Source organism: Budorcas taxicolor, chromosome 21, assembly GCF_023091745.1.
Source record: "Budorcas taxicolor isolate Tak-1 chromosome 21, Takin1.1, whole genome shotgun sequence".
Classification (NCBI taxonomy): domain Eukaryota; kingdom Metazoa; phylum Chordata; class Mammalia; order Artiodactyla; family Bovidae; genus Budorcas; species Budorcas taxicolor.
The window spans coordinates 27304100-27326761 of record NC_068930.1 but is presented as its reverse complement, the minus strand read 5'-3'; the positions used below and the strand labels follow the sequence as shown (position 1 = coordinate 27326761).

The 22662-nt window shown below is 45.1% G+C and overlaps 1 protein-coding gene across 1 annotated transcript in view; it reads right to left on the bottom strand.

Moving 5' to 3' along the window:
• The window catches only part of SH3GL3 (SH3 domain containing GRB2 like 3, endophilin A3), a 105100-nt gene that overhangs the window by 3536 nt on the left and 78902 nt on the right, over positions 1-22662 (bottom strand). Inside the window, exon 9 of the mRNA XM_052659767.1 lies at positions 10660-10710. Coding sequence (XP_052515727.1) covers positions 10660-10710 — 51 coding nt within the window. The remainder of the gene's footprint in view (positions 1-10659; positions 10711-22662) is intronic.

Genomic DNA, 22662 nt, shown 5'->3' with positions numbered 1-22662 from the left:
GTTGGGTTGCCAAAGGCTGGGTGGCTGCAACTTCTTAAAATAAGACAACAGTGAAGTCTGCCTCATGGATTGACTCTTCCTTTCACAAACGATTTCTCTGTAGCAGGCAATGCTGTTGGATAGCATTTTACCCACAGTAGAACTTTTCTCAAAATTAGAGTCAGTCCTCTCAAACCCTGCTGTTGCTTTATCAACTAGGTTTATGTAATACTGTAAATCCTTTGTTGTCACTTCAACAGTCTTCACAGCATCATCAGTAGATTCCATCTCAAGAAACCTCTTTCTTTGCTCATTTATCAGAAGCAGCTCCCCGTCTGTTCAAGTTTCGTCATGAGGTTGCAGCAGTTCAGTCACATCTTCAGGCTCCACTTTGAATTCTACTCATTCTCTTGCTCCTTCCACCACATCTGCAGTTATTTCTTCCACTGGAGTCTTGAATCCCACAAAGTCATGCATGGGGAATGAAAGCCACTTCTGATAATGTTGATATTGTGACCTCGCCCCATGAATCACAAACATTCTTAATGGCAAGCAGAATCCCTTCCCGAAGGCTTTCCATCTACTTTGCCCAGATTCATTAGATGGGTCACTACATGCGGTAGCTATGTTGCTCAGCTGCTCACTCATGTCTGACTCTTTGCGACCCCATGGACTGCAGCCCACCAGGCTCCTCTGCACACGGGATTCTCCGGGCAAGGATACTGGAGTGGGTCCCCATTTCCTTCTCCAGGGGATCTTTCCAACCCAGGGATCAAACCCGTGTCTCCTGCATTTGCAGGCAGATTCTTTACCACTGAGGCACCAGGGAAGCCCCACACAGGCAGAGTAGATTTAGCATAATTCTTAAATGCCTTAAGATCTTCAGAATGGTAAATAAGCATTGGCTTCTACTTAAAGTCACCTGCTGCAATAGCCCCTAACAAGAGAGATACCCTGTCCTTTAAAACTTTGAAGACAGGCACTGATTTTTCTTCTCTAGTTTTCAAAGTCCTAGATGGCACCTTCTTCCAATAGAAAGCTGTTTCATTTATACTGCAGATCTCTTCTTTAGTGTACCCACCTTCATGAATTCTCTTCGCTAGATCTTCCTGATAACTTGCTGCAGCTTCTACATCACTTGCTACAGCTTCAACATCAGCATGTGCTACTTCACCCTGCAGTAGTTAAGAATCCACCTGCCAATGCCGGGGACATGGATTGAATCCCTCGTCCCAGACAATCTCACACATAGCAGAGCAACTAAACCTGTGTACCACAACCAGCGAGCCTGTGCTCTAGAGTCTGCTCTGAAACAAGAGTTCCTCTGCCATCCTGCATTTTCCATTTCAATTTCCTCTTTCTATTATTATGAAACATTCTTATTTCTCTCCCCATCTAGACTTTAAGTAAGAGTTGAAACAAGTTCTACTAGAGACTGTGTTCCTTTCTCAACAAGTCTTTTCCAGCCAAGTAAAGAGAGAAGATAAATTTGGGGCTGGTCAAAAATTCAGCAAGCAGCACCTGTTCTCTGGGGGAGGGCCTCCCTCAGTGCCACCCTCAGTATCAGTTCAGTTCAGTCACTGAGTCGTGTCCGACTCTGCGACCCAATGAATTTCAGCACACCAGAACTCCCTGTCCATCACCAACTCTTAGAGTTCACCCAAACCCACGTCCATCGAGTCTGCGATGCCATCCAGCCATCTCATCCTCTGTCATCCCCTTTTCCTCCTGCCCCCAATCCCTCCCAGCATCAGAGTCTTCTCCAATAAGTCAACTCTTCGCATGAGGTGGCCAAAGTGCTGGAGTTTCAGCTTTAGCATCATTCCTTCCAAAGAACACCCAGGACTGATCTCCTTTAGAATGGATTGGTTGGATCTCCTTGCAGTCCAAGGGACTCTCAAGAGTCTTCTCCAACACCACAGTTCAAAAGCATCAATTCTTCGGCGCTCAGCTTTCTTCACAGTCCAACTCTCACATCCATACATGACTACTGGAAAAACCATAGCCTTGACTAGATGGACCTTGTTGGCAAAGTAATGTCTCTGCTTTTCAATATGCTATCTAGGTTGGTCATAACTTTCCTTCCAAGGAGTAAGCATCTTTTAATTTCATGGCTGCAATCACCATCTGCAGTGATTTTGGAGCCCCCCAAAATAAAGTCTGACACTGTTTCCACTGTTTCCCCATCTATTTCCCCATGAAGTGATGGGACCAGACGCCATGATCTTCGTTTTCTGAATGTTGAGCTTTAAGCCAACTTTTTCACTCTCCTCTTTCACTTTCATCAAGAGGTTTTTTAGTTCTTCTACACTTTCTGCCATAAGGGTGGTGTCATCTGCATATCTGAGATTATTGATATTTCTCCTGGCAATCTTGATTCCAGCTTGTGCTTCTTCCAGCCCAGTGTTTCTCATGATGTACTCTGCATATAAGTTAAATAAGCAGGGTGACAATATACAGCCTTGACGGACTCCTTTTCCTATTTGGAACCAGTCTGTTGTTCCGTGTCCAGTTCTAACTGTTGCTTCCTGACTTGCATACAGATTTCTCAAGAGGCAGGTCAGGTGGTCTGGTATTCCCATCTCTTTCAGAATTTTCCACAGTTTATTGTGATCCACACAGTCAAAGGCTTTGGCATAGTCAATAAAGCAGAAATAGATGCTTTTCTGGAACTCTCTTGCTTTTTTGATGATCCAGAGGATATTGGCAATTTGATCTCTGGTTCATCTGCCTTTTCTAAAACCAGCTTGAACATCCGGGAGTTCACGGTTCATGTATTGCTGAAGACTGGCTTGGAGAATTTTGAGCATTTCTTTACTAGCGTGTGAGATGACTGCAATTGTGTGGTAGTTGGAGCATTCTTTGACATTGCCTTTCTTTGGGATTGGAGTGAAAACGGACCTTTTCCAGTCCTGTGGCCACTGCTGAGTTTTCCAAATTTGCTGGCATATTGAGTGCAGCACTTTCACAGCATCATCTTTCAAGATTTGAAATAGCTCAACTGGAATTCCATCACTTCCACTAGCTTTGTTTGTAGTGATGCTTTCTAAGGCCCACTTGACTTCACATTCCAGGATGTCTGGCTCTAGGTGAGTGATCACACAATCGTGATTATCTTGGTCATGAAGATCTTTTTTGTACAGTTCTTCTGTGTATTCTTGCCACCACTTCTTAATATCTTCTGCTTGTGTTAGGTCCATACCATTTCTGTCCTTTATTGAGCCCATCTTTGCATGAAATGTTCCCTTTGTATCTCTAATTTTCTTGAAGAGATCTCTAGTCTTTCCCATTCTGCTGTTTTCCTCTATTTCTTTGCATTGATCGCTGAAGGCGGCTTTCTTATCTCTTCTTGCTATTCTTTGGAATGCTACCCCATGGACTGCAGCCTACCAGTCTCCACCATCCATGCGATCTTCCAGGCAAGAGTACTGGAGTGGGTTGCCATTTCCTTCTCCAGGGGATCTTCCCGACCCAGGTCTCCTGCATTGCAGGCAGATGCTTTAGCATCTGAGCCACCAGGGAAGCAATCCCTCAGTATCACGCCCACTGCTAACCTTCCACCCCACGTGGGAGTGAGAGCCAAGCCCCACCCTGGCACCTCGCTTAGCGAGCGTCTGTCAGTGAAGTTCCCCAGTTGGACTGAGACGGTCCCCTCTTGCCTCCCTGCTGCAGTGGTTCTCAATCTGGATAAACACCCCCTACCTGGACTGACCCCAGAACAACTAAATCAGAAGCTCTGGCAATGGGACCCAGACACTGGAGTTTAAAAAATTTCTCAGGTGTTTCCAATTTCCAAGAGAGGTTGTGAACCACCAGCCCCATGGTCCTCTTTCACTCCAACTCCTTTGACAAGAGGCTGGGAGTGTCTGGGAGCTAGTGGGGAAAGGAGGTGGGGGGAGTGATGGCGGGGGAGGGGAGGCTGTTCTTCCACTTCAGGTGGGAAGCTACTTCCCAGGTGTGACTTCCAGGTAGGTCAGCATTTTAAAATCTGGGCTCCTTGCCTCATTATTTCTAGAATCTTCCTGATGCTTCCAGCATGTAGATGGCTCCTTCCATGACAGAACACTGTCCCACCCCAAGTTTGCTGTAATGACGGGAATTGGGGATTGTTTAGTCGCTCGGTAATGTTGGACTCCTGGCAACCCCATGAACTGTAGCCCGCCAGGTTCCTGTCTATAGGATTTCCCAGGCAAGAATACTGCAGCAAGTTGCCATTTCCTTCTCTAAGGGATCTCCCTGGACCAGGGATCAATCCTGTCTCTCTTGCATTGGCAAGTGAATTCTTTACCACCGAGCCACCAGGAAGCAGGAGAATTTAAATAGGGGGCCCAGTTCATGATCTTGAATGTGAACAGAATAACCTTCACTGATTTCAAAGCATTAGGGAATTGTGTGTTTCCAGGCCAGACTTTCCATTTTCCTTTGGAAATACAGCTCGGATCTAGGTGGGCTGGGGGGCTGTGGGAGCTGGTCACTGAAACCCTGCAGCAAGTCAGGCTGCTGAGTCAAAGTCAGTTTTACTAGTGAATAACTGTTCCAGAGTGGTCTATTAAAACGATCAGTATTCTTTTGTCATTTCTCCCACGACCAGTTTTTGACACAGAGGGAGTCAACTGCCAAGCCCCATGATGGTTTTGGGAGGCATTTCCTGGAACACAAAACGTCCGTGCTAGAAGGGTCTTTAGTGGTCTTCCACAAGCTTTCTTCTTGAAGAAGAGGCAGTACGTGCCCCTGAGAGGTCACAACAGCCTGGCCCCAGAGCTAATGGCAAAGTCAGAAAGACACCAGGGCTCCGCCCGTGACTGCCTCTCCTGATGTCACCTCCTACATGCTCTACGCCACTGCTAAGTCTTACCAAGAAACTTCATAGGCTATCACACTGATTACAGGGCTGTGTGTGTATGTGTGTATGTGTGTATGTTGGGTTGGCCAAAAAGTTAGTTCTGGTTTTTCCATAACATCGCATGGGAAGACCCGAATGAACTTTTTGGCCAATCTATTTTTCCTCCCATTCACTTTGTAAGCCAACTGTGATGACTGAAATAAATACTAAATGGCAGACATGCATTTATCCCAGCCCCCGCCTATGCATGCATACGTGTGCCCTCGCTGCACACATGCTCTGAACCAGTCGGGGGAGAGACACGTCCCTCCCGTCTCACTTCATTTACTCCAGGTGAGGGACCACTGCCATACTTCCCACTTCTGTCTCCTAAGAGCTGGAACTCAACCAGCACTCACATCACACTCCATCAGCAAATCAACCCCAAACGTGGCGTCTCTCCCAAGACCCGGGAGTGGAGAGCCCCCGGCGAGAGTTCCCCAACTCCAGTGAGGCGTGAGTGCTGGTTCTCCCCAGCCTCTGCACTGTCCCTCCACCCCCAACATCCACCCACCGAACACAGTTCTCAACAACAGTGCAGGCACCAGGTAGGTCCACCCCCAGCGGAGCTCGGCCCACTGATCTGAACTGTACATGCAGCAAGATGATATTGGGAAGAATCATCTGATGCCTTCATCATGCTGGGTCACCTTGGCTGTCTGGGGACCCCAATCCAGAGAGCCATGGTCTCCTGTACTTTAGGGAGAGGGTGGAACCCACACGAGGGAGTGATGTTTAACTGGTAAGTTCCAAAATAATGCCATTTCAGTTGCGAGATGGTGTGGACACTGAGGCTTTCGGGCTTTCATGCCTGAGCCAGATAGGCTTTTAGGAGATTTGAAGCTGAGGTGGAGCGAGACTTCTGGGTTCCAAGGAACCAGAGGCTGAAGAACTCGGAGCACAGAGATTTGTCTTACAAGCGTGGGGAGGGAGGGACTGTTTCTTGCCACCAGAGAAGAGACAAGAGCACTTCCTGGAGTCAGGGAAGAGGTGGAAGAAGAGGGCAGTTTGAAAAGGCTGAGATGCTTCCTGATCCCACCCTGGGGTGGGGGTCTTGGCCCCACTTCCCACTGGAACTGTAGGAGAAGGTAGGCTTCAAAGAGCTCTAGACTTGGGGGTGCTGAGCACAGTGGAAATGGTGGGTTGTGTAATTAAACAGGGGCTTCCCCTGTGACTCAGCGGTAAAGAATCTGCCTGCAATGCAGGAGACGTGGGTTCAATCCCTGAGTCCAGAAGATCCCCTAGAGGAGGGGATGGCAACCCACTCCAATATTCTTGCCTGGAGAATCCCCATGGACAGAGGAGCCTGGAAGGATACAGTCAATAGGGTTGCAAAGAGTCGGACACAAGTGAAGCCACTGAGCACCCTCACATGTATTTAAACAGGGAGGGTGCCTGAGGGGGTCACCTGGGCTCCCCATGCACTGTGAATACATCTCCTGAAGGTCAGGCAGGAAGTGAGAAGTGCTGAGGGGGGATCTGGACCAGAGATGGCCTGGGGGTGGTTGCACAGGCTCCCAGTACAGAGGTCCAATAACCCAAGGGCAAAGCCTTGGTCCTCTGACCCGGACCCAGACCTGGTGTGATAAATCTCCTCTGTGGAAGCAGTTAAGACCCTGACAAGCTTCCCCACCCATCACGGTGATGTTCCCTAAACACCTCCTGTACCCAGGCAACATCTTGAGGGTACAGAAGGAGGTAAGAGACAGCCTTGGAGGAAAAACCAATAGCTCTGGCAGGAAATTTTAGCTGAACTGACCAGGTTTAAGTCTTGAATCAAGCAAGCAATAAATGGACAGTCTGCGCTTTCTATTGGAAGAGACCGAGTTACCTTGAAATGGCCAGATTACGTTTTTTTCCACCATTAGAAGAAATGGAAAAAAGATTAATTTTTTTTTTCTCTTGGCCAACAGTAGAAATGGAAAAAAGATTAAGTTGTTTCCGCCATCGGTCTGAAGGGAGGCTCACGAGCAAGTTTGGTTAAAGAGGAATCAAGTTTGTGCTCAATCCGTGACAGTGTGTGAACTTTCCCTCTGCACAAAAGACAGGGCAGGACACCACAGATGGGACGCTAGAAGTGAAGGCAGAAGAGGTGACACGTGCTCAGTGGGATCTTTTCAAACTGGCCGTGCTTGGCGCAGATGTGTGCAAGGAGCCTGAGTGCTCAGTGCCCAAGGATAAGCTGCACCTCTACCCAGATCTTCCCCGAAGAAAGGAGGGGTCCCACCCAGCGGCTGCATCTTTCCTGAACACCCACTCCCCTTTCCCCTGGACCTTCCACCACCACCTCCATATGCAAGCTGTCTCGTGCATGGTACTTGGCACCTGAACTTGCTGAGAATCTGTGCACGTGAGCTCCTGGCAGCCGAAGCCCCAGCCCCGGGCCATCCAGTGAGGAGGCTGCTTCTCCCGCCCTGGCCGGGGAGCCTGTGTTTATTTTCTCTCACTCCTGAGGCCTGGCTTCACGTAATGTGAGAGCAGAGGTGGGGAAAACACAGTCTCTTCCTTGTTAAGGCACTGAAACAAAGATTATTTTAACAGAGAGAAGGGTGTGTCCCTATTGAATATTTATTATTCAAGCTCTGTTCCACACCATTAGGGAGTTAAAAAAGAGACCCAACCACAAGAATTTTAAGGGAGGTGGTCGGTCAGTCAGTACTGCATCGGCAACATGCAACAGGTCAGGAAATCGTGTTCTCTCTAAAAGAAATTTCACTCCCTTCTGGGCAATAATGTGGACTGGCTTCTGACAGTATTTGGTCCCCTCTTGTTTTAACAGAAGGAAGATTCTCTGGAGGCTCTTCTCTGACTCCAGCTTTTATCTCCCCAAGTCCCTGCTGCAAAAAGCTACTCACGTGAATGGAACTGCCAGGCACATTTTACTCTGGTAGCCACAGTCCCAGAATGAAAACCACAGTCCTGGCCAGCTAGAGGGATAGAAGACTAACCCTCAGTTTCAATATTTACCATGTGCCAAGAAAACATTCTAAATGCCTACAAGCAGACTTAATTCTCAGAGGAACCCTTTGATGAGGTACCATTTGTCATTGTTGTTCAGTAGCTCAGTCGTGTCTGACTCTTTGTGACCCCGTGGACTGTAGCCCACCAGGTTCCTCTATGGATTTCCCAGGCAAGAATACTGGAGTGGGTTGCCATCTCCTCCTCTAGAGGATCTTCGCATCCCAGGGGTTGAACCTGCATCTCCCACACTGGCAGGTGAATTCTTTACTGCTGAGTCACCTGGGAAGCCTGAGGTATTCCCCCCGATGTGATAGAGAGAGAAATTGGGGTTCCAAGCATTTAAGCAGCAGTGCTGAGATCTGACCTCCATCTAGGTCCAGATTCTGAGCTCTTGATCACCATGGCATGCACCCAGTCTGAATATTGTTGGATGGTGAGTTTATGCCCACTCGGTTTCCGAGCCAACCACAGTCAACAGGGTGGTCCATCAGCTGGGTTGGAAAGAGCCATGGGTCCTCAGCAGGGCAGGCTCCTGGAGCTCCCAGGCCTGGGATGCTCTTCAAGAGTGCTCTCCACCTTAATCCTTCTCTGATCCTAGAAGGTCTGCCCACATCTCACCCCACCCTGTCAGTCACTGGAGGGATGCCCTTCAGGGCCTTACTCTCTGTGCAGCTTGAAAGTGAGCAGCTCAGGCTTCAATCAAAAATACCATTAAGTCCCTATACATGCGAATGAGTTCCATTCCGAGAGTGCATTTGTAAGTCCAGTCTGTTCTTAAGTCCAACAAAGTTAGCCTAGCTAACCAACTGACTAATCGGCTATATACTGCTGCTTTTGCGCTTGCTTCTGGACATTCTGGGCTTGAAATAAAGACACCGCTCTACTGTCCTCTACACAGGACTGTACAGTAAAGTGCACACAAGCACACCCACTTGTGGAGGATGCATGCACGTGACAATGTATGCCAGACATGAGAAGTAACTTGCAATAGCTTTGATTGGAAATGCAAACATTCACATCTTGGAAAGTTCCCAACTTGAAGGTTCATATGTATCGGACTTAGTGTAACAAGCAAATAAAAATGGGCGTCTATTCCGGGTGGTAGGTTAGACCACAGGGTGGAGCTGGTGTGCTGGCGTTTCTGCAGCCCAGCCACCTCATGTGCTCCCTCCCTCTCTCTCTGCCACCAGCCAGGACCTGGGGGCCTGTTGTCGAAAATATATTTCTCACCCTGACTTTGAAGGAGATCATGGAGGAAGTAGAAGTGGTAAGAGGGGCAGGGACATCCTTCTCTCCGTGACACTAAAAGTCACAGCTCTTTCGTTGTCCTTGAACTTGCCATATTTTCAGATCACCCAAGGAACCCACTGCACTCTTGTCTCCTCTGGTGGCCCTGACTTTGGGGATTTCATTACCTGGAAGCATCTGGTCAGAGCATCACAATCGAAAGGCAAGCGACAACCCCCACTCCTACTTTGTGGTGAGCGGGGAAGGGGATGGAGAGAGAAGTAAAATTCACACACCTGCTGTCAACATGCGTGCCTATCAATGTACAAGGTACAGAGTCTACAGAAGCTACTGACCTGAGGAAGGTTCTTTGTCTTTTAGTAAATGCCCCAAACTGCTGTGCCTTTTAGAGATTTTGTTCCTGCTCCTTATAGTGTTTCTCTTGTCTCCCTTGTCATCAGGCTGCGACCTGTCACTTTTTCCTGCCGACAGTGGGCCTTCCCGGAGCAGTCCCCCAGGCCTTTCTAATCTGCTCCTTCCAGTCTGCTGTAGGCTGGGAAATCAGATAACCAGTTATGAAACGTTAACAACTGCTGTGTCCTGGGCACTTATACTATGTAGCAAGTACCATGTATGCCCAGTACCTCTTATTTATAGGATCTGATATAATCCTCAGAATAACCCTCTGCAGGTAAGGTGAAAATTCGTATTTTTTTGATGACAGAATTCTGACTGAGAGGGATGGAGTAAAAGCCAGGACTTGGGCCTTCCTCTGAAAGGCAGGTGACACCTGTCCTGGCTGGGTAAGCCTGTTTTCTGCTCACTTCCTGGTCTCAAGCCTTGAATGCAGGGGTGTCTGCACATGACTTCTGCTTCCCATGGGGAGAGAGAAAGGTACCCGACAGCAGGTGGAATGGGCAGCCAGTTAGGAGGAGTATGGTCAGCCACCCAGAGACTCACCACACCCATACCATCTAACTAGAGAGTTCATCTCTTAACGGGTTGGGCCAAAAAAGGACTTGGAACTTTCAAGTCTATTTCTGTTTCAGACTCAAACACTGAGTGTGTACCCTGGGCCAGGCACCATCTCTCTTGAATTAGAACCAGCATATCTGGTTCCAGCTCCTTCAAAAGTTGTCATTTTTTTCTTGATCAAAAATCTCAAGCTCTGGTAGCAAACATTTTTTTGAAGCCAACACTTTTGCTTGAGCTGACCCAGATACAGCATTGGTATATAACTCTGACGAATACTACAAAACTCATTTTTGTTCAACATCTGTAAAGGACAATTTTCGTTCATTTGGTAAGACCCTATGAGATAGACAGTTTGGATCCCTGGGTTCTAGCTCTGGGTGAGGTCACCTCTGGACCCTGGTTTCCTTACCTGCAAATTTTACATATAGATCTATGGCTAACACCATGGACAGAATGTCTGTGTGCCCCCAATATTCAGATGTTGAAGTCCTAATCCCCAAAGTGGTGGTATTAGCAGGTGGGGATGTTGGGGGATGACAAGGTCATGAGGGTAGAGCCCTCATGAATGGCATTAGTGCCACCAGGGACAGACGACGAGAAGACAGCCATCTGCAAACCAGGAAGGGGTCCCTCACCCGACAACGAGTCTGCCAGCACCTTGATCTTGAACTTCCCAGACTCTGAAACTGTGAGAAATAAATGTTGGTTGTTTTAAGCCACTTGATCTAGTATTTGTTATAGCAGCTCGAGCTAAGACAGTTAAGTCGTAAACTAGTGAGTACTGTCTAGTAAAGGTTTATGAACAATCTAGAAATAAGAACTCTGTATTTATCCATAGGAGATGTGATTTGTTAAAATAACTTGTCAGTGGAACTCAAGCTTAATTATTATAATCTATAAAAATAAGCACCTTTAATTTGTTTTTACCTTAATACCAATCCTCTACCACTCACAGATTATAGGAGATGGATTTAATTAGTGATGTTTGTGCCCTCCTCCATTCACTAACAAAGCTTTCCCTTGTGTACCAAGATAACTCGCACAGACTTCTCAGAAGCTGTGGCCCATTATTTAGCGAAGTTTCCTGGGAGGTGAGCCCTCTGCTACAACCGGGTCCAGCGCGTGTGGGTTGCCTTTGCCACTCTGAGTTAAGCGAAAGGAGAAGATGAACAGCAGCCTTAATCAAAGGTGGCTTCCTGGCCACTGGCAGGGGGATCAGTTTGCAGACGGTGTTTTGCTTGGCCAGCTCCACGCTTTGTACATTGTGGATTAGTTGCCAGTATTTAAAAATCAGGAGATTGCACATAAATATGTGATTTCTGGCTTCTCTTGGAAAAATCCTAAGGGCTGGCTATCCTCGGTCCACATTCTCGGGCAACAAGCGGCTGCAGTTTGGACAGGGTGAGTACTCTATCCGCTACAGACTCCTCTGCCGCGGTGCTCCTGAGTTGGAGGTCTGCAGTCAGACATCACTGGCCTCACTGTTTTCTCGTTGTTGTTGTTTAGTTGCTCAGTGGCATCCGACTCTTTGCGACCCCATGGACTGTAGCCCACCAGGCTCCTCTTTTTCCCAGGCAAGAATACTGGAGTGGGTTGCCATTCCCTTCTCCAGAGGATCTTCCTGGCCCAGGGATCGAACCCATGTCTCCTGTATTGGCAGGCAAATCCTTTACCACTGAGCCACCTGGGAAGACCTTCCCACAATCTGGCATCAGGATTTGCACCTGAGGCCACACCCACTCAACTCCAGAGGGGGTGTCACCCATGTGGATTCAAACACAAGGTCCTCTGGAACTGTGCTGCATGGCCGCCCTGTTTGTAATCCTTGGAGACTGACTTCACTTGACTATTTTTTTTTAAACATAAGTACATACATGAATATTAAGATAACATTATTTTAAGTTTGAGCTTAAAGACCAAGCATATCATTGTAGAATATATGCTGAGATTTTAAAATATGCATCTGAGATGATAGAACCATTTCAGCCAAGGAGTATTAAAATTTTGACAACTAAATTGGAAATTATGTCAAACAGGCTTTTCAAAAACTCTTTTTACAGACTATTTAGCAGAGTTACAGGAAACCATCCCCTGCAGCAAGAAAACTTTTCCCTCGGAAGCTTTCTTGAGACAAAAAGAATAAAAAAGGACCCTTCCCTCTTTCTCACATCAACGCCTACTGATCAAGAATAATAATCAGAGCTCACACTTTACTTTTTAATAGTATTTTTTAAAATACAGAGAATAGAAAAACGTTCTGTCTGTGCACTTTGTAAATTTTTAAGAATGCTAAGCCACAGAATTTAGAGCTGGAAAAGAAACCTGGAATGTATTGAGTCCAATCACTTCATTTAGGAAAAAGCATAAATCAGTCCAGAGATGTTAAGAAACTCTCCCAAAGTCACACAGCAAATAAGCGCCAGAATTCTGAATTCCAACATGAGACTCCCATTTTTTGCTTATATCGCTTTGTCTATAACTCTGACTCTGAACCACTACTGATAATATACAGACATGGAGACTGCAGACAGGCTGATGGCAAGGGAAAAAAAAACCAAGGAAAGAGCGGGAAGGACAGGAGAGAAAGAGTAAAAAAGGACCTGCTGACCGAGCAATCACCGTTGTCACTGCTGTGTGAAATTTTAATTTCCTCTTTGGAAATTCAGGTTAAAAATACATCCATTTCTACTTGCAGAGTGCTCGTCTTCTTTAAGTTTCACACTTCACACTTTACTTCTGAATAAATGTTTATTTTCTAATGTAATCCTAGAGATTTTACTCCATTGAGGGGAAGGACTTAAGCCCTAGACATTACATCCGAGCTCCCTAAGAAGTGTCAAGGAATTTATAAAAAGTCTCTTTATACCCAAAGGGAGTTAGAATGTCTTAATATACATCATTTGAAAGATTTATTTCACCTCGCTCTGAAATGCCTGGAGCACGTTTGAAACCAACACTTGTTCACCCATCTCTGCCTTCCACATTCTTAACGCCAGTCTCAGTTTGGTCCATATTAACCCTCAGTTGTGATTAGACAAAGCGGAGCCCTCTTTAAGAAGAGCAGTGCAAAAGAATACCTCCATAGGGACTTCCCTGGTGGCGCAGTGGATAAGTACCCACCTGCCAATGCAGGGGACACAGGTTCAATCGCTGATCCAGGAAGACGCCACATGCCCGCCGGGCAACTAAGCCCATGCACCATGACTACTGAGCCTGTGCTCTAGAGCCCAGGGGCCGCAACTGCTGCAGCCCGCACACCGAGAGCCCATGCTCCACAACCAGAGAAGCCATCGCAATGAGAAGTCCACGTACCGCCACTAAAGAAAGCCCGCTTGCAGCAATGAAGACCCAGCACACCCAAAAATAAAAACACAAATAAAATTAGCAAAAAGAAGGCCTTCATAAATAAGTGAGTTGATTAAAAAATGTACAATAGCCTCTGTTCTCTAGTCTTTACATTTAGAATTCAGCAAGTGACAACTTACCCAAGGTAGGGAAGATGCCTAAGCATAGGTCACAAGTTCCTTTACTATTTTCCTGAAAACCAAGGGTTTTCTGGGAACGACCCAGGCACACATTTTACCACGAAGACTTTTCTTGGCCTCCCTTTCTCTTTGGGGACAAAGAGGCAGCATACTCCGCTGAAGCCTCATGACCCCACACTCAGGGGCTTGGACAGGCAGTGGTTTCTCCTCGCCAGAGCCTAAACTTGGATTTTGTCTGCAATCCATCATTTCAAGATGTGATTTCCACCACCACCCCCCTCTCCCTTTTTGGCTCACTTTATTCATTCTCTTAAGTACCTAGAAACCATATTATCAAAGATTCCATCTCAGTCCCACCATGGATTCAGCCTAATTGATCCACGTCCTTTCATCTCCCCCTACCTCTTTTTTTTTTTTTTTCTTTAGAAAGAAGAAATGATGAAGAAAATGTTCTTGGAATTCATTTCTGGCAGAGTCCTAGGAGCTTTGCTTTAAATTGTTAGTGAAATGCTTGACATTTTTCCTTCACTTTATAAACATTATGTGCAAATCATTCAGAATCCTAATGGAAAGCAATTTCCCATTAATACCGGCTATAAAATGCCATTTTCTTTTGAAACTGTGCCTTAGAAACAAACAGTACGGGACCCCTTCACACTCGCAAATTCTACCCACGAATCAACGAGGAGCCCAGGGCGGGGGTTGGGGACTAAAGCGGAGGCAGATGGTACGCGGCGGCATGGCATGTGATGTGCTGGAATGGAGGCTCCAGTTGTGGACCCTGAGCCTTCCTGAAAGCCGTCTTCTACACATCTGTGATCTCTGGCTGACCATCACCCAGCTAACAACTTAATCTGCCTGGGGACTGAGCTACTGGCCAAGAAGGAGGGGACACAATACTACGTGCACAGTCTGGATGAGGAGGCCAAGGAACGGACTGTCCTATCACTGCTTTCTTCTTCCAAGTCAGATGCATACAACAGACTCCCTCTGCAACCACTTGCTGGCCCGACTCCCTCCGATCAAGAATCTTGGAAAGAAATCTTTCCTGATGCTCTTGAACGTCTGCTGACATTCCCCAGTATGATTTCTTAACAAGATAAAATGAAAAATCTGTAAGATGTAGAACTACCATATGACTCAGCAACCACACTCATGGGCATACACCCAGAAAGAACCATAATCCCAAAAGACACATGCACCCCATTGTTCACTGAAGCACTATTTACAACAGCCAGGACATGGAAGCAACCTGGATGTCCATGAACAGATGAATGGATAAAGAAGCTGGGGTATGTATAGACAATGGAATATCACTTGGCCATAAAAAGGAACAAAACTGTGCCATTTGCAGAGACATGGATGGACCCAGAGAATGTCATACAGAGTGAAGTAAGTCAGAAAAAGAGAAGAACAGATATCGTACATTAATGCATATATGTGGAATTTAGAAAAATGTTACAGATGAACCTATTTGCAAAGCAGAAATAGAGACACATAGAGAACAATGTACAGACACCAAGGGAGGAAGGCAGGAGTGGGATGAATTGGGAGATTGGGGTTGACATATACACACTGCTGCTGCTGCTAAGTCACTTCAGTCATGTCCGACTCTGTGCGACCCCATAGATGGCAGCCCCTGAGGCTCCCCCGTCCCTGGGATTCTCCAGGCAAGAACACTGGAGTGGGTTGCCATTTCCTTCTCCACATATACACACTACTACGTATAAAATAGATAATTAATGAGAACATACTGTATGGCACTGGAAACTCTACCTAATGTTCTGTGGTGACCTAAATGGGAAGGAAATCTAAAAAAAAGTGGGGGGGACATTTGTAAATATATGGTTGATCCACTTTGCTGTACAACAGAAACTAACGTAACATTGTAAAACAACTATACTCAGTTGTGTCCAACTCTTTGTGACCCCACAGACTGTAGCCTCTGTCCATGGGATTTCCCAGCCAAGAATACTGGAGTGGGTCGCCATTCCCTTCTCCAGGGGATCTTCCCGACCCAGGGATCGAACCTGCATCTCCAGTGTCTCCTGCATTGGTAAATAAATTCTTTACCACTGAGCCACCTGGGAAGCCCTTCTGGGGTCCTAGGGTCTGCTGGTTCTAATTCATTCAGATACAATACAGGGAGGAAGGCAGGCTGGGGTTGGACTAGCTTTCAACGTTTTTAGTTGTATTTATAACCAGCTTCTTTCTAACAGAAATTTTGAAATGGCTCACAATAACATATGTATTCAGAAGAGAGGTTCCACAGACCAGAAAGAGAAAAGTAAAGCCATAAAAAGTAAGGAAACAATGTATTTTCATACAAACAATAGAACTTGTGAGTAAAGGTTGGAGGGGACTATTAAAAATGGTATGAGAGGGACTTCCCTGTTGGTCCAGTGGTTAAGAATCCACCTGCCAATGCAGGGAACACAGGTTCCGTCCCTGGTCCTGAAGATCTCACATGCTGCTAGGTAACTAAGCCTGCACAGCACACCTGCTGAAGTCCATGTGCCCAGAGTCTGTGCCCTGCAATAAGAGAAGCCACCGCAATCAGAAGCCCGCACACCACAGCTAGAGTAGCCCCCCAACTGCAACTAGAGAAAGCCTGCACATAGCAACAAAGACCCAGTGAAGCCAAAACTAAATAAAGACATTTTTTCAAAAATTATACTGGAGCAACAGACATATGCTGGGACTGTCCCAAGCAAACTAGGATGCAGGGTCACCCTCGTGAAAGGGGAGGAGGTGCACATGGACCAGCTCGGGCCATTTTATAATGATTGCTGTGCTTGAACTTTGCATCTGGCACTAAGCTTCCTGGGGCTGGGGAGAATATGGAATACAATGGGTACACAGTTTTCTGTAAAGAAGGAACTATACCTATTCTTCAAAAGTCATCGACTTTCCCATTATTAAATACATGCTTGTTTATTCAAATACACTTATTGAAATACAATTTAAAGAATATATCTTTAAAAAGGAAAATATTGCCCAGAATCCCACCGTTTAGCCTGGCCTACATGCACATATTGATTTACAAGGATCTGTATGCAGGTCAGGAAGCAACAGCTAGAACTGAACATGGAACAATAGACTGGTTCCAAATAGGAAAAGGAGTCCGTCAAGGCTGTATATTGTCACCCTGCTTATTTAACTTATATGCAGAGTACGTCATGAGAAACACTGGACTGGAAGAAACACAAGCTGGAATCAAGATTGCCAGGAGAAATATCAATAACCTCAGATATGCAGATGACACCACCCTTATGGCAGAAAGTGAAGAGGAACTAAAAAGCCTCTTGATGAAAGTCAAAGAGGAGAGTGAAAAAGTTGGCTGAAAGCTCAACATTTAGAAAACGAAGATCATGGCATCCGGTCCCATCACTTCATGGGAAATAGATGGGGAAACAGTGGAAACAGTGTCAGACTTTATTTTGGGGGGCTCCAAAATCGCTGCAGATGGTGACTGCAGCCATGAAATTAAAAGACACTTACTCCTTGGAAGAAAAGTTATGAACAACCTAGATAGTATATTCAAAAGCAGAGACACTACTTTGCTGACTAAGGTCCATCTAGTCAAGGCTATGGTTTTTCCTGTGGTCATGTATGGATGTGAGAGTTGGGACTGTGAAGAAGGCTGAGCACCGAAGAATTGATGCTTTTGAACTGTGGTGTTAGAGAAGACTCTTGAGAGTCCCCTGGACTGCAAGGAGATCCAACCAATCCATTCTGAAGATCAACCCTGGGATTTCTTTGGAAGGAATGATGCTAAAGCTGAAGCTCCAGTACTTTTGCCACCTCATGCGAAGAGTTGACTCATTGGAAAAGACTCTGATGCTGGGAGGGATTGGGGGCAGGAGGAAAAGGGGACGACAGAGGATGAGATGGCTGGATGGCATCACTGACTCGATGGACGTGAGTCTGAGTGAACTCCAGGAGTTGGTGATGGACAGGGAGGCCTGGTGTGCTGTGATTCATGGGGTCACAAAGAGTCGAACATGACTGAGCAACTGAACTAAACTGAACTGAATCATAGTACACTGATAACTCTATGTCTTTCTTTTCAACTTCATATCAAACCACAAACATTCGAATGTTTCGACATAATTTCCATGTCAGTGAGTTTGAAAAGCTGCACAATATCCCACTTGATATACCATCATCTACTTAACCATTATCCTAATGTTGACAAATATATATAAATAAATATTGGTCATTAGTCTGTTCCCAATTATAACTTGTTCTTCCTCTGTATAGTGCTGTAATAGGTACAGGAATATGCTTTTGGTTAAATTATTTCTCTAGGGTACATTTCCAGGAATGAAGCCACTGAGAGTATGCAAACATTTTTATTAATTTTGATTGATATTGTTGAGTTGATTTCCCAACGAGTCACCCCAGGGTGGCAAACTCTGGCCTGTGGGCCAAGTGACATTTGAATGGAATACAGCCATGCTCATCCATTTCCATACGGTCTGGGGCTGCTTTCACGTCAGGACAGAGTTGAGAGGTTGCAACCAAGACCAAATAACTGACAAAGCGTAAACCTTTTATGACCTGTCCCTCTACAAAAAAAGCTTGCCAACTCCTAGGTTATCCTTAATGCACGTTCCCATACCACCCTGCATGTGGTACCACGTTCTAATGGAAATGAATTGTGTAGGGTCTGATGTGCTCTTCCACAACATATGTGTAGTAGATAGATGTGTGTGGTAGAAATTGCAAGCTGGCCACCAACACTCTCTCTCTCCTCTTCACGGTGATATAGTGGTGGGATGTGGCTCTCCAGCTAAACCCACTCCCCCAACCTCTGCAGCTAGTTGTGGTCCTGTGACTAGGTCCATCCCAGGGGGATGGGAGTGGAAGTAACATCAACCATCTTTGGTTTACTTCCCTAAAAGGAAACCTCTAGACCTGGACTTCCATTCTTAATTTCTATCTCATTTGAACCATTGCTTTCTTGAGTCTCTGTACAACAGTAACTATTCTTACCCTAACTCATGCAAAAACTGGTACCAGAAGTGGGATGTTGTCATGATAAAAGCTAAAATTAGTGGCCAAGCCGTAATGAAGAAGAAACAGATATAAATGGCATGAAAGTCGGTGATCCTAGTTAGGGTGTGGACAAATATTTGGTAAAACTTTTGCCTGTGATAACTTTCAAAGCATGCCACATATCAGGAGCCTAAAGGAAGAAATTGGGGAAAACAGAATGTGACTGGATGGTAACTGCTCCTTGGTACATCTAGCTACTTATTGTAAGAAAGGGAAGAATTGCCCGGTTTGCAAGCAAAAAGGGAAGAGACAAGAATCAGAGATTGGGTCCCGGAGCATTAGAAAAGCTTCTGTACCACCAAAGAACGGACAATGGGTAGGTTGTGCTCCAAGTCATTCTCAGAGACTTCTGTAAACTGAATGAATGGACCTCATTCCACAGCAAAGATTTATCTAAAGGTATTGCCTTCCCACCCATCTGCTATTCCAGATGGCCTCAAGGTAGCCTCCATAAGTTAAGAAAGGTTAGCTGGGACTTCCCTCATGGTCCAGCGGTTAAGAATCTGCCTTGCAACACAGAGGACACAGGTTCGCTCCCTGGTCAGGGAACTAAGATCCCACATGCTGCAGGACAACTAAGCCCACACACCTCAACTAGAGAGTCTATGGGCCACAATGAAGAGCCTGCATGATGCAAAGAAGATTCCACGTGCCACAGCTAAGACCCAAGAGAGCCAAATATAGAAATATTTAGAAAAAGAAAGGAAAGGTTAGGCAAGAAAGGAAAGAAGGCAGTCTTAAGAGCTATCTAAGAAAGAAACTTGGATGTGATTACTGGCATGTGGGAGTGCTTGGGAGACCCAGATCAGAAGCTATTACACTTTTGGAGGCCTTGAATTGGGAAAAGGAAGTGCTGCTCTAACCTGAAAACATCTGCAGAAGAACCCTCAAGACACCTAAGCAGCAAAGCACAATTGTCCAAGGAAGCGGCTTTCCAAAGGCTACTTCAGATGTGAAGATGTGGAAGCTATGAAAGACGTCTGAGAAGACAAATCTGGGGACCTGCAGGATAAAGGACAAGAGCTAGGCTTCTCACCCCTTCCAGGGAGTAGAACCAGGGTCTAATCTTCTTTCACTGACTCAGTAGGGGGTCCCGCAGAATCCATCATTTCTTTGGACAAGTGTGTGCATGCTCAGTCACTAAGTCATGTCTCACGCTCTGTGACCCCATGGACTGTGGCCCTCTAGGCTCTTCAGTCCATGGGGATTCTCCAGGCAATAATACTGTAGTGGGTTGTCATTTCCTTCTCCGGGGGGTCTTCCAAACCCAGGGATCAAACCCATGTCTCCTGCATTGGCAGGTGGTTCTTTACCACTGAGCCACCAGGGAATCCCAGCAATCACTAACGATTATAAAATAGGTATGTCTTCCAAGGGGGAAGAAGTGGGGTCGGAAGAATTAGGAGATAGGGATTGATACATATACACTATTGATACTATGTATAAAATAGACAACTAATGAGAACATACTGTATAGCAAAAGGAACTCTAATTCACTGTGGTGACCTGAACAGGAAGAAAGTTCAAAAGGGAGGGGTTATATGTATATGTATGGCTAATTCACTTTGCTATACCATAGAAACTAATACAACATTGAAAAGCAACTATACTTCAATAAAATCAGTTTTAAAAATTAAAAAATAAAATAGGTGTGTCTTAAATTCCAAATAATGTTGGAAAACAAGAAGGACCATAAATTATGAAAACTATAAGGAATATCTGAAAGATAGAAATCAAGCAGCTGGAGAAAATGAAGCTCAAAATGGTCCCCAAAAAGAGATGCAACAAAAGTGGGTTTGGAGGGTGCCCCAAACTCAGAGTAAGTAGATTTGGGAGCTGGAGGACTAGTTGGCATTCTGGGAAAAGAGTGGCCTGATGACTCCTCCCACCCTGGCCTTGTACCAAGTACCTGGGAGACCAGGCATCTGCCTCCAGGAGGAGTACTGAGTGCAGGGACCTGAAACAGTGCCATGAGGGAGGCAGCCAGCCAGAAAACCAGAAACCACTGCACCTCACTCAGCAAAGCATCTGTAATCCCTCAAAACCATGGGAAGTGGGCAGCAGTAACAGACACAGCACCCCAGGCAAACTGACATGGAATCTCAAATGAGAAGTTGCACACAGAGCAAAGAATTGTTTATCCATTAGTACTTGGCAAAAATTGAAGTCTAATGACACAGGCAAGGGGAAGCAGGTATTGCTATATTAATAGTAGTGTACCTGTTTCAGCAGGTAATTTGGCAGTATCAATGGTCTCTTAAATGCATTCACTCTAACTCAGCAATTTCATTTCCAAGAAGGACTTGCCCATCAGCATGTAGAGGCAGATAAAGGACATTCCTTTTAGAAAATAACTGGAAGCAACCTTAATGTCTATTAATAGGGGAAATGGTGTCTATAATGGAAAACTATGAAGCCACTAAAAAATAATAGGATAACACATACAACATGGAATATGACTCAGCCATAAAAAGAACAAAATAATGGCATTTGCAGCAACATGGATGGACCTAGATTGTCATACTCAGTGAAGTAAGTCAGACAGAGAAAGACAGTCAGACATATATATACATGTGATATAAGTAATAAAAATATGGTAGAAATGAACTTATTTACAAAATAGAAGTAGAATCACAGATCTAGAAAACAAAGTTGTGGTTACCAGGGAAGAAAGGGAAGGAGGGCTCAACTGGGAGATTGGCATTGACATATACACACTACTACATATAAAATAGATAACTAACAAGGACCTATTGTATAGCACAGGGAACTCGACTCAACAATCTGTAATGACCTATATGGGAAAAGAATCTAAAAAAGAGTGAATGCATGCACATGTATAACTGATTCACTTTGCTGTACACCTAAAACTAACACATTTTAAACTGACTATACTGCAATAAATTTTTTTTTTTAATAGTGGGATAGATCCATATGCATGATGTGGGAATAACTCCAAGAAACAATGGTACATTTACAAAAGCTAAGCGTAGCACAATACCTCTAGTACAAGATCTTGTATTTGAAAAACAGTGAAGGGTTTAAAGCAGTAAGTATACAGTATATCTATGCACATCAATAGATATGACAGTGTTCATACCAAATTTTTAACACTGGCAACATCTAGGAAGGGGCCTGGGGTAGAGTGAGTGATCACAAGGAGCTAAAGTATGACTTACACCACTTGAATGTTATTTTTCTCAGTTCAACCATTTTCTTTAGGCATATATTTGTGCCATTTGTCTAATTAAAAAATAATGATGCAACACTTATGATGGTGCCTACCACATAGCAGGTGCTCAGCCACTGCTGATTCAAATTTTTTCTTAAATTAGGAAAATATTTTACAAGAGTTAAAAATTTAAATATAGAGGGTAATGCACCATGATGGTTCTATGGCCAAGGTTTGACACACGAGAAGGCAGTAGATATAGATATGATAGACAGTGCCTGATTAACTATGGACAGAGGTTCATGACATTATACAGGAGACAGGGATCAAGACCATCCCCAAGAAAAAGAAATGCTAAAAAGCAAAATGGCTGTCTGAGAAGCCCTTACAAATAGCTGTGAACAGAAGAGAAGCAAAAAGCAAAGGAGAAAAGGAAAAACATACCCATTTGAATGCAGAGTTCCAAAGAATAGCAAGGAGAAAAAAGAAAGCCTTCTTCAGCAATCAATGCAAAGAAATAGAGGAAAACAATAGAATGGGAAAGGCTAGAGATCTCTTCAAGTAAATTAGAGATACAAAGGGAACATTTCATGCAAAGATGGACTCAATAAAGGACAGAAATGGTATGGACCTAACAGAAGCAGAAGATATTAAGAAGAGGTGGCAAGAATACACAAAAGAACTGTACAAAAAATGATCTTCATGGCCGACTGTGTGATCACTAACCGTGGGCCAGACATCCTGGAATGTGAAGTCAAGTGGGCCTTAGGAAGCAACACTACAAACAAAGCTAGCGGAGGTGATGGAATTCCAGTTGAGCTGTTTCAAATCCTGAAAGATGATGCTGTGAAAGTGCTTCACTCAATATGCCAGCAAATTTGGAAAATTCAGCAGTGGCCACAGGACTGGAAAAGGTCCGT